The sequence below is a fragment of the Syngnathus floridae genome, unplaced genomic scaffold (genome assembly GCF_059516105.1).
Source record: "Syngnathus floridae isolate MCC-2025c unplaced genomic scaffold, RoL_Sflo_1.0 HiC_scaffold_42, whole genome shotgun sequence".
In the NCBI taxonomy this organism is placed as follows: Eukaryota; Metazoa; Chordata; class Actinopteri; order Syngnathiformes; family Syngnathidae; genus Syngnathus; species Syngnathus floridae.
The window spans coordinates 380,247-392,117 of record NW_028284071.1 but is presented as its reverse complement, the minus strand read 5'-3'; the positions used below and the strand labels follow the sequence as shown (position 1 = coordinate 392,117).

At 45.5% G+C, this 11,871-nt stretch overlaps 1 protein-coding gene and 1 long non-coding RNA gene across 2 annotated transcripts; both read right to left on the bottom strand.

The window, feature by feature from the left end:
- Positions 1-4,682: 4,682 nt before the first annotated feature.
- Positions 4,683-7,569, bottom strand: LOC148378485 (janus kinase and microtubule-interacting protein 3-like). The gene is made up of 5 exons (XM_088367882.1): positions 7,510-7,569; positions 7,380-7,448; positions 7,226-7,303; positions 6,868-7,169; positions 4,683-4,686 (listed from the first exon to the last, which is right to left on the bottom strand). The coding sequence occupies exons 2-5, from the start codon at positions 7,401-7,403 to the stop codon at positions 4,683-4,685; spliced, it is 408 nt and encodes a 135-aa protein (XP_088224008.1). The 5' UTR covers positions 7,404-7,448; positions 7,510-7,569.
- A 132-nt stretch (positions 7,570-7,701) lies between these two features.
- On the bottom strand, positions 7,702-8,325 carry LOC148378484 (uncharacterized). The gene is made up of 3 exons (XR_015855869.1): positions 8,204-8,325; positions 8,019-8,117; positions 7,702-7,929 (listed from the first exon to the last, which is right to left on the bottom strand). It is a non-coding gene; the product is annotated as an uncharacterized LOC148378484 (long non-coding RNA).
- Positions 8,326-11,871: the final 3,546 nt, after the last annotated feature.

The following is an 11,871-nucleotide window of genomic DNA, read 5'->3' as shown; positions in this document are numbered from 1 at the left end:
ACCACATGATGGTGCCCAATTTTGACTTCATAGGACATATTAAACACTTAGCTTGTTATTATGTTCAAGGTAATCAGATTTGTTTATTATTCTAATGGCCTCTTCAAAACTATTCTGGATTACTACTTTGGATCTATTCTACATTACTTGGCAACAACATACTCTGTAACAGATTAGGCAGTATAATCATATCTGTTAACTTGAGAGTGCCCACACTCAATCTACTTATCGTGATGTGTTAAATCAATTACTGTTAGACATTATTTGTCTGATAATCTACCAAATCTTTGAATTGAAGAATTTGTGATTTAATTAATAGCTTGTTGTTATGTTAAGGGTAATCAGACTTGTATATAATTCTAATGGCCTTCTTTTGAAAACTATTCTGAATTACAACTTTGGATCTTATATTACTTTGCAACAATCTACTCCGTGACAGATTAGGCAGTATAATCACATATGTTAACTTCAGTGCCCACACTGTATTTATTTATGGTTATTTGTTAAATCAAGTACTGTTAGACATGAAATAGGAAGTGTTTAACATAAATGTTATGGCTACTCACCATTGTAGCTCGCTCCTGGTCAATGATACGAGCCTCTTCTTGCAGTGGAAAACTTGCAGCCAACAAACACCGTGGAACCTAAAGGAATGAAATTAAACATTAACATTTCGCCTCGACCAATTTTCACACGTACAACGCAACGCGGCTACACTTCTGCTATTACAAACGTAAATCTCCTTAAACACAATGAGTGTTACTTACCGTGTACGCTCTAGACGGTCCAGTTGCAAGCAGAAAATAAAGATATTTCTGTTGATAATCGTCGCTGCTCAGTGGCTCACGGCCATCGCGCCAACAGATTTGAATTTTGGCGGAGGTTCGGGCAATTACGTCATATCCACGGCACATGACTGCGACGTAATACCCGCTTATCTGAAACGGCAGTTAAAAGTAGAGTTACATCAAGTTTTCTTGGAACCTAAACGAATGAAAGAAAACTATCATTTGGCCACAACCAACATTCACAGATACAACACAACGTGCGGGGTTGGGGTTAAAGATTGAGTGAAGGGCCCTCGTTTTAAACTACTGTTTTGAAAAGGAGTGGGAACAAGTAAGACGTATTTAATTTATTTAATGGGAAGTAGTAAGACTTATTAAATTTATTTAATCTACTTTTCTTCCCAGGCAAAATTTGATGTGCTGCAATTCCAAATTTCCAAAGTGAATGAAGGAATGAAGTCCTTTAAATTATGATTTTGTATAAATACTAGGCATTAACACAAAATCGACGGCACAAAATGGGCAGACTTTACTTGTTTGAAAAGGACTGGTTACAAGACAGACTTTTTTAATTTATTTAATGGGAAGAAGACTTATTTAGTTTAATTGATCTATTTTTGTTCCCTGCCAAAATTCGATTTGCTGCAATTCCAAATTTCCAAAGTGAATGAAGGAAAGAAGTCGTTTAAATTATGATTTTGTTTAAATACTAGGCATAGACACAAAATCTACGGCACAAAATGGGCAGACTTTACTTGTTTGAAGAGGACTGGTTACAAGACAGACTTTTCTGATTTATTTAATGGGAAGAGGACTTATTTAGTTTATTTAATCTATTTTTGTTCCCTGGCAAAATTGGATTTGCTGAAATTGTATTTTGCCAAATCTCGATTTGAGACCTGATAGGAAGTATTAAACGCTTAGTTAAATCAATACAAGTTGGTAATAAGAGCGAGTAATGTTGGTTGAACCGATGAATGAAGGTTGAAAGCAATTTAAATTATGACTTTGTATAAATACTAGATATTAACAGAACATCTACTGCGCAAAATGGGCAGAGTTTACTTCTTTGAGAAGGAGTGGCTTATTCAAAACTAAGATTTATGTAATCTGTTTGTTCCCAGGCAAAATTGGATGTGATGCAATTCCAAATTTCACCACATGATGGTGCCCAATTTTGACTTCATAGGACATATTAAACACTTAGCTTGTTATTATGTTCAAGGTAATCAGATTTGTTTATCATTCTAATGGCCTCTTCAAAACTATTCTGGATTACTACTTTGGATCTATTCTACATTACTTGGCAACAACATACTCTGTAACAGATTAGGCAGTATAATCACATATGTTAACTTGAGAGTGCCCACACTCAATCTACTTATCGTGATGTGTTAAATCAATTACTGTTAGACATTATTTGTCTGATAATCTACCAAATCTTTGAATTGAAGAATTTGTGATTTAATTAATAGCTTGTTCAGGGTAATCAGACTTGTATATAATTCTAATGGCCTTCTTTTGAAAACTATTCTGAATTACAACTTTGGATCTTATATTACTTTGCAACAATCTACTCCGTGACAGATTAGGCAGTATAATCACATATGTTAACTTCAGTGCCCACACTGTATTTATTTATGGTTATTTGTTAAATCAAGTACTGTTAGACATGAAATAGGAAGTGTTTAACATAAATGTTATGGCTACTCACCATTGTAGCTCGCTCCTGGTCAATGATACGAGCCTCTTCTTGCAGTGGAAAACTTGCAGCCAACAAACACCGTGGAACCTAAAGGAATGAAATTAAACATTAACATTTCGCCTCGACCAATTTTCACACGTACAACGCAACGCGGCTACACTTCTGCTATTACAAACGTAAATCTCCTTAAACACAATGAGTGTTACTTACCGTGTACGCTCTAGACGGTCCAGTTGCAAGCAGAAAATAAAGATATTTCTGTTGATAATCGTCGCTGCTCAGTGGCTCACGGCCATCGCGCCAACAGATTTGAATTTTGGCGGAGGTTCGGGCAATTACGTCATATCCGCGGCATTTGACTGCGACGTAATACCCGCTTATCTGAAACGGCAGTTAAAAGTAGAGTTACATCAAGTTTTCTTGGAACCTAAACGAATGAAAGAAAACTATCATTTGGCCACAACCAACATTCACAGATACAACACAACGTGCGGGGTTGAGGTTAAAGATTGAGTGAAGGGCCCTCGTTTTAAACTACTGTTTTGAAAAGGAGTGGGAACAAGTAAGACGTATTTAATTTATTTAATGGGAAGTAGTAAGACTTATTAAATTTATTTAATCTACTTTTCTTCCCAGGCAAAATTTGATGTGCTGCAATTCCAAATTTCCAAAGTGAATGAAGGAATGAAGTCCTTTAAATTATGATTTTGTATAAATACTAGGCATTAACACAAAATCGACGGCACAAAATGGGCAGACTTTACTTGTTTGAAAAGGACTGGTTACAAGACAGACTTTTTTAATTTATTTAATGGGAAGAAGACTTATTTAGTTTAATTGATCTATTTTTGTTCCCTGCCAAAATTCGATTTGCTGCAATTCCAAATTTCCAAAGTGAATGAAGGAAAGAAGTCGTTTAAATTATGATTTTGTTTAAATACTAGGCATAGACACAAAATCTACGGCACAAAATGGGCAGACTTTACTTGTTTGAAGAGGACTGGTTACAAGACAGACTTTTCTGATTTATTTAATGGGAAGAGGACTTATTTAGTTTATTTAATCTATTTTTGTTCCCTGGCAAAATTGGATTTGCTGAAATTGTATTTTGCCAAATCTCGATTTGAGACCTGATAGGAAGTATTAAACGCTTAGTTAAATCAATACAAGTTGGTAAGAAGAGCGAGTAATGTTGGTTGAACCGATGAATGAAGGTTGAAAGCAATTTAAATTATGACTTTGTATAAATACTAGATATTAACAGAACATCTACTGCGCAAAATGGGCAGAGTTTACTTGTTTGAGAAGGAGTGGCTTATTCAAAACTAAGATTTATGTAATCTGTTTGTTCCCAGGCAAAATTGGATGTGATGCAATTCCAAATTTCACCACATGATGGTGCCCAATTTTGACTTCATAGGACATATTAAACACTTAGCTTGTTATTATGTTCAAGGTAATCAGATTTGTTTATCATTCTAATGGCCTCTTCAAAACTATTCTGGATTACTACTTTGGATCTATTCTACATTACTTGGCAACAACATACTCTGTAACAGATTAGGCAGTATAATCACATAGGTTAACTTGAGAGTGCCCACACTCAATCTACTTATCGTGATGTGTTAAATCAATTACTGTTAGACATTATTTGTCTGATAATCTACCAAATCTTTGAATTGAAGAATTTGTGATTTAATTAATAGCTTGTTCGGGGTAATCAGACTTGTATATAATTCTAATGGCCTTCTTTTGAAAACTATTCTGAATTACAACTTTGGATCTTATATTACTTTGCAACAATCTACTCGGTGACAGATTAGGCAGTATAATCACATATGTTAACTTCAGTGCCCACACTGTATTTATTTATGGTTATTTGTTAAATCAAGTACTGTTAGACATGAAATAGGAAGTGTTTAACATAAATGTTATGGCTACTCACCATTGTAGCTCGCTCCTGGTCAATGATATGAGCCTCTTCTTGCAGTGGAAAACTTGCAGCCAACAAACACCGTGGAACCTAAAGGAATGAAATTAAACATTAACATTTCGCCCGGACCAACATTCACACGTACAACGCAACGCGGCTACACTTCTGCTATTACAAACGTAAATCTCCTTAAACACAACGAGTGTTACTTACCGTGTACGCTCTAGGCAAAATTGGATGTGATGCAATTCCAAATCTATCTGAAACGGCAGTTAAAAGTAGAGTTACATCAAGTTTTCTTTTTTAATCAACACAATCATTTACAACCGTTGACCAGAAAGAATCGTCGAAATTCGACGTCCCCCACAAACGCCACGCTCACTCGCTTTTCAGGGCAACAAAAGTACTTCTTTTTAAAAACGATGAGTTGTACTTACCGTGTACGCTCTGGACGGTCCAGTTGCAAGCAGAAAATAAAAATATTTCTCTTGTTAGTCGTATGTTACCATCCGCTGTGTCTTTGTCAACATCGCCGCCATTTTCCTACTTCCTGCTGCGAGCCACGCCCACGGATTTAAATTTGGGCGGAAGCTCTTTCCATTGGCGTCGTTTTCGCGTATAGCAAATCCGATTGGTTGGGAAGGGGGCACGGTTATGCAGCCGAGGAGTCCTGTGATCGGTGGGATGTAAAGTAGGCGTCGACGTCACGTCCGCGTCACGTGACCACGACGTGGCAGACGTCAAATAGCAACCGCTGTTTTGTTTAGTAGACTTACAGTTGTTATGCATTGACATAATGGCGCACACACCAAATAGATTTAAATAAATTAAATAATTCTTCTGCCCACTCTCTTTTAAACAAGTTAACTCTCCCCGCGGATTTGAATTCCGGCGAAAGTTACGCCCATCGACGTCACGTATGTCACGTGACCACGACGTGGCAGATGTCATATAGCAACCGCTGTTTTGTTTAGTAGATTTACAGTTGTTATGCATTGGCATAATGGTGTGCACTCAAAATAGATTTAAATAAATTAAATATTTCTTCTGCCTACTCCCTTTTAAACAAGTTAACTCTGCCCACGTCCATTGACGTCTTGTCTGCGTCACGTGACCACGACGTAGCGACGTCATATAGTAACCGCTGTTTTGACCAGTAGACTTAGTTATTATGCGTTGACATAATGGCGCACTGGTTAGCATGGCCACCTCTTAAGCATGATGATGCGGGTTCGACGCCTGATCAATGTTAGCATGGAGTGAGCTGAAGTGCATGGCGCTGAAGATTTGAATCTTTGAAATGCGCTGAGGTCTGACATATCAGGCAGAATGGTTTGCCATCACGTTCAACAAAAAATAGAAACTTTCCCACTCTGATTAAAACGTCCTGTGTTCATCTACGTATTTTCGTTTTGCTGTGCATCTTTTCCCTGCCATTTCGAGAGCCCAATTGACACTCATAGTTTAAAGAAATGTGTTTGCCCATCCTACTTTGTGGAATTTCACCACATGCGCTTTTGACCAAAATACCAAATTGAACTCAAGTGAAGCCAACACGCACAACCCCCCCCCCCCCCACACACACACACACACACACAAATGTTGATATGAACATAAAAGAGCCGCATGCGGTTCGGGAGTTGCGGCTTGGCCAAACCTGTACTATACAACTTTATTTGTATAAAATTTTCACAACAGCTGTCACACAAACAAAGCGGGAAAAACCGAAGACGTGCGTGTTCCGCCCACGCTGGATTTATTTGCACCTTTGAAAAGACACCGTATTGCCGCAGATGTGGCAAAGAGTACTTTTGGGCATCTGAGACGGAAGGATGTCCAAAGCATCACGTCACCTGCTCTGGTAGGCATGGTGGTGGGACGTTGAGGTCAACCGCTTTGGGGTTGGCTGACTCTTTGATCGCAGGATGCCACACACTTGAAGACAGAAGCAGAAAAGCAGAGCTAAATGCAAAATGTACTCACCGGTGACTCCAATTTTTTTCCCCCCTGAAGAAACAGCTGGACGGGTGGCCCCGGCTGGCCAGTGGGACTCTTGTTATTCTGACCCTTTTTAGTGCGCGTTTGGGGCAACAACCGTTTTTTGTGGCGCTCTCTTCTGGTTCAAAAGTGCCCTGCATGTGAATTTGCTTTTCCTGCCTTCTGATTGGATGAGCGCCGGTGTGACGCGGTGCCTCTGTCACCGTGGCGGGGGGTATACGTTGGCATCGGAGCGTCTGCCAACGTCTGAGACCGGCTGGCAGTGTATCGGAGGTGTCGAGTGCGGTGCCGCTGGAGCTCACTCACCAGCTGGTGTTAGGGCCACAGAATGAAGGCCAAGGAGAAGAATAGAAAGAGAAACAGAAACTTCTCCTCCAATTGTTTGATTTGTCTCTTCTGAGCTTCGATGAATTCTTTCAGCTCTTTGTTCCTCTAGGACGGACAAATGGAAAGTGGCATTCAAAAGCCAGTAAGCGTGCAAGTAAGTGCCGGGCTGGCTTTGGGCCCTTACCTGTTGCGCGCTGTGCAGCAGATCCATTCTCTCTTGGAGGATGCAAGCGTCGCGCTCCCTCAACTCGCACATCAGGGCTCGCTTCCATTGGTCCACGGCGCTCCTAAGCTCTTCTCTCTGATCCGCCGTCAGCACGTCATTCACGCCAGCGTGGCTGGCTTTTTCGCCGTCCGTGGCGGGGCAGTCCCGCTGCGGTAGCGCCTCGTACAACATGGCCTCCAGCTCCAGGATCCTCTGGGCCGCAATCCTCGTCCATCAGTGGTCCGGCGGGAGATTTGAGGGCGGCTTACCTTATGAGCCTGGTCCATGGAACACTTCCTGAAGTCCAACTCTTCATCCAGGTAGCCCTTCTGCTTGCAGAACATATCCTAGCACAGCTCAAGGTCAGAATTGTTGGGGCACATTGCCGGAGTTCCCCTTGGCTGATGTCGCGTGTCTGTCTACCTTCTCACTTTCAATGTCCAACATCTTCTGTTGAAGTGCTGACTTGGTCACTTTGATGTATTCTAACCACTGAGGAAAGGCTGCTGTCACATAAGCAGAATGCGAGAGCGTGCGTGGACGTGCGCGTTACCTTCTCGGCTAGGGTGAGAAGGGTCCTGGCGTGAATCACGACCACCTGCTCCTCGTTGGTGAGATTCTGCAAGAGCCCAAAGGCACAGCGTCAACAAGCTTCTTTCAGCGCAAAGCCTTCCAAAAGTCACATTTGAGCCGCCGAGTCTCGTGGAGTGCGAACATAAGGAGTTCGACATACACTTACGGCGTTATAGCCCAGGATGTCCAGCTTCTTCATCAGATCACTGATGACGATGTCCGGGGGAAAGGCGCAAGGAGCAATGTAAGGTGTTCTGGGACCTCGGGTTAAGGTTAGGGTTGCGAGGGACGCCTTACGTACGCTCACGCCCTCGGCCTCGCAGTAGATCTGCAAAGGGCTGAGGCCGTCTGGGAAACGGACTTGCAGAAACTTCAAGACGGGGGAGCGCCACTCCCTCTCCTGAAAGGCAGAGGCATGCATCCGTCCGTCCGTCCGTCCGTCCGTCCGTCACATCTCTGGCCTCAACACGCTTGTGCGAGTCTTCCCACCTCCAGCTCCAGGATGCGGAACTCAAGCAGTTCGTTTTGGTCTCGGATATCCTGGATGTGCTCTTTCAGACGCGCTTCTTCCGCCTCCATCCGCCTGACCTGAAAAGACAGTCAGACCTCATCTGCGGGGCTTCCCGACAGGTGTGACGCCAAGCGACTCCGCCCAGCGCCTTTCTTTCCGTCACCTTTTCGGCCAACTGCTGATTGCTCTGACGCAGCAGCTGCTTCTCCTCCACCCACTTGACATTCTAGAAGAGACAAACGCGTGGACAGCTTTGGAATGTTGTGTCATTTTCATCCACAAATTCTTTGGTTGACTGGAAAATGACATTTGCTTTTCTCCACATTTTCCCAGCCACGTTCGGGGGGGGGGGGGGGGGGGGGGGGGGGGTTGGTCCAGTAATGCCAGACGGATGAGTGACTGAAGAATGTAGCTATTTTGTCTGAGAAAAAGGTGTGCTCATTGATGAGCTTACCTGTCCTTGTTGCTTCAGCGCTGACTCCAGATCTGCTACTCTGCTTTGATAGTGACCCATTTCTACCATCAGCTTTTCTCTGGTCTGAAAGGAGGAGGAGGGAGGCTCCTCCTCCTCCTTTCAGACCAGAGAACACCCGAGGCTGGGTGAGAACGGGGAGGCTGCGACCCGGCCGGGGGTTGCGGGAAGGGGCGCCACCTTGATCTCCTTCTCGGCGTCGTAGTCCCCTTTCGCTGGTCTGGGCTAGCAGAGCGTAGGCTCGTTGCAGCGCTTGATATTCTTGCGTCAGCTGGCGGTAGCGAAGCTCCGCCTCTTCATGCACACACCAATGCAACACAGCACTAGTACCAGAATCAGTCAGACCGGCGACAAAGCACCCGCGACGCAAAGACGAGTCCGATTCCAGGCTGAAGAGGAATGTTTGGTGTCAATACGCTGGCAGAAATGGCGGGCTACCTCTTCGGGTTCCGTGTCGGGGGTTCTGTCGGTGTGAAAAGACAAGGACGATCCGTCCGAGTCCACCAACACGTCTTCGTCGTAGCCGTAAAATGTTTCGATGACCTGCGGGCGCGGAAGCAAACATCTCTCTGAACAAACTGAAGCGACACCTCACGATGAATCGACGAGAGGAACGATAGCGAGAAAAAGGCCATTTCATCTTGCGCAACACCAAGCAGCCGCAAACAAACAGACTCACCTTGCAGGACCTCACGCTTTGTTCCTCCTCAGAGATTCTCGACGTCGGTATCGTAGCAGCAAATCTCTCTCCTGTCGACACAAATAATCCGCCTTTGAGATTCTTTGGATGCAAAGGGAACGAACGGCTCCGGCGCAGAAACAAACGCGACTCACAATGACATTTCTGACATGAGCTCCTGTCTCCAGAGCCTGAAAAACACGTCACCGGCGATGATTGGAGGGACGCTCGTCTTTTCCAAAAGTGACAACTACAGGGTGTGTCAGGGTTTTCCAGATTATCTTTATCGTATCATTGTGTTGCTTTGACTTTGACTGCGACCTGTAATAAATAATATTATTTATCCCTTATTTATCCCTATCGCTTATCCCTTCCTACACAAAGTCGTAAAACACCCCTTGCTATGTTTTGACTAGAGGTCAAGGGCTTCCTCTATTCAATCCACTCTTACACCCACCCTGTTTCTCTTAATTAAAATGCTCGTGCAGGAGCCGAGAGTCAGACTTCATTCGTACAACGGATGGACTCTCCACCTGCAGGTGTCCAAAAGAACTTACTTGTCTCCCGTGTGGTTCTTGCAAAATAAGTTGGAGCGAGCGCAACTCTAACAGGGTGCATTTTGCCACTAGCTGCCTACGGACAATGACGTCGCGCTCGCGGCTCATGGTTGACGGGCTGAGCAGCCGGGCAAGTCCGTCGTTTTCAGCGCACAGCGAGTGGCAAAGGCGCTGACAAAACGGGAGCTTTGAGCTGCTGAAAACGGCAAAACAAGTCTAAAGCGTGTTCAAACGCGTGCGCACAATGCTCCTGCTTGAAAGGTCGGAATTTAAGGGGCCAATTTTTTGGATGGCGGCCGCCGGCCAAGCTTTGGACGGAAAAGGTTTCCTGGCGACAGCGAGCGAGCGCGGCGCTGCCGTACGTGCACCGAGTCGCCTGCCTGAAGACCTTGGACAAGTCGTCGATGATGTGCCGCTGCTCCACAACTTGAAGGAACTCCATTTCACCGTCCTGCTGGCCGCAACCGCGGTCCAGGTCATTGAGCGAACTAGGCCTTCTCTGTGGAACACAAATGCAGTGGACTCTGTTGGCACGCCGCCGTTGTCCGCGTCGACTTACCAAGCTTGCCATCTCCTCGTTCTCCTGGGTGACAAAGCGCACTTTGTTTTCAAGGCGACACAGCACCAGCGAGAGTTCTTCATTCTTCCTGCTCAGGCGTTTGTTTTTGTACAGGAGTGGCAGAAACTGGCTTTCTGTTTCTCTCAGTCGCTTTAGCTGCAAGCATGAAGTGCGGGATGTGAAAGACGCACAACACGCGGGCCAGAACGTATCCATTCCTTTTGCATCGGTTTGAACGGAATCGTGGCTTTGGCTCCCAATAAAAGACATCTACCAGGCAACCGACTCGCCGCGCCGCTCAACTAATAAGCAAGCGCAATGGGTGCCTCGCTGGATGGCGCGCATCAAACGTAGCGCAAACCTTCAAGCGTGCCGTCAATAAATTACCAGTTCATTGCGCTCTTCAGAAAGCAGGGCGTTTCGATCCTCCAGTTTCCTGATGACTGCGCTGAGCTCAGCGATTTTCAGATGAAACCGTCGCGTGTCCCGATCCTCCTGAGACTGAAAACGCCCCGCAACACACACACACAAGCACTCGTTCAAAGTTCAAAACTGTTTTTGTGCTACCTTCCTCCAGCAACGAACTAAGTCATGCGTACTGCAAGTGTGTGATGAGGTGGCTTACGCAATGAAGAGGATTGCTAGTAGCGGCGTTGACCCCACTTCCAGGGTAGTTTAGGCCCGCCCTTTGGGAATCCCTCAGGGCAGCGATCTGCTGCTCGGCAGCCTGAGTCTGCAGCTGAAGGCGGTGGACGTGGCCGGCCCCAGGGCTTCATCCAAAACACTAACCGCTCTGTCTTTCAGCTTGATCTCATCCGTCTGGATGTACAAACGGGGAGCGCTCAGGCAGGCGGGCAAACTCATTTGCCAGAATTGTGACAAAAACAAAGAGAGCAACCGGCCAATTTTTTTCTTGAATCGACTAGAACACCTTTGCTGTGACAAAAGCGAAGCGAGCAACCGGACATTTTCTTCTTGTGAAATAGAATAGAATAGAATGCCTTAGGTGTCATTGCACTGCAGGTATACAACGAAATTGGGAACATAGCCACGCACCGCGCATCTGATCAGTCCTACCAGTCGGCGGATCTCCCTCTCGCAGTCTCTCTTGGTTCGGCTCAGCTCCTCCCGATGCTGGTGATGAGCCGATCGGAGCTCGGCCGCTCGGGACTGCCAGGCCTGCTGGGCCGCTGCCAGGGCTTCTTCCGCGCTCCTGGTGGAGGCGACACCGCTCGGTCTCCCGACACCGCCGCGTCTCCTCCACCTCCGCCAGCAAAGCGCCCCCCCTCCTCACCTGAGCAGACATTGCGCCACACCGGGCCGTTGAGACCGCAACGGAGCGCCGCGACGCTTACTGGGGACAAGCTACACAATACGGTAGCGGCCGCATCGAAGCCCGACGTGGCGTGCGGATAGTCAGACACGGATAGAGCGGATCACCTTGTCCATGGAGCCGTCCCTCAGGCTGAGGACCAAGGCATTCAGTCGCTGGATCTCTCCATCTTTGATTTTGATCACTCTCATCAGCTCCATTTCATGCTGCCGCAGTAATGTCTCCCTGGTA

Coding starts and splice junctions, on each gene's coding strand:
- LOC148378485 (XM_088367882.1), bottom strand. CDS start 7,403: ATGTTGGACATTGAAAGTGAGAAG. Junction 7,304..7,379: donor TGGACATTGAAAGTGAGAAG/GTAGACAGACAC, acceptor GAGCTGTGCTAG/GATATGTTCTGCAAGCAGAA. Junction 7,170..7,225: donor CCATGGACCAGGCTCATAAG/GTAAGCCGCCCT, acceptor ATTGCGGCCCAG/AGGATCCTGGAGCTGGAGGC.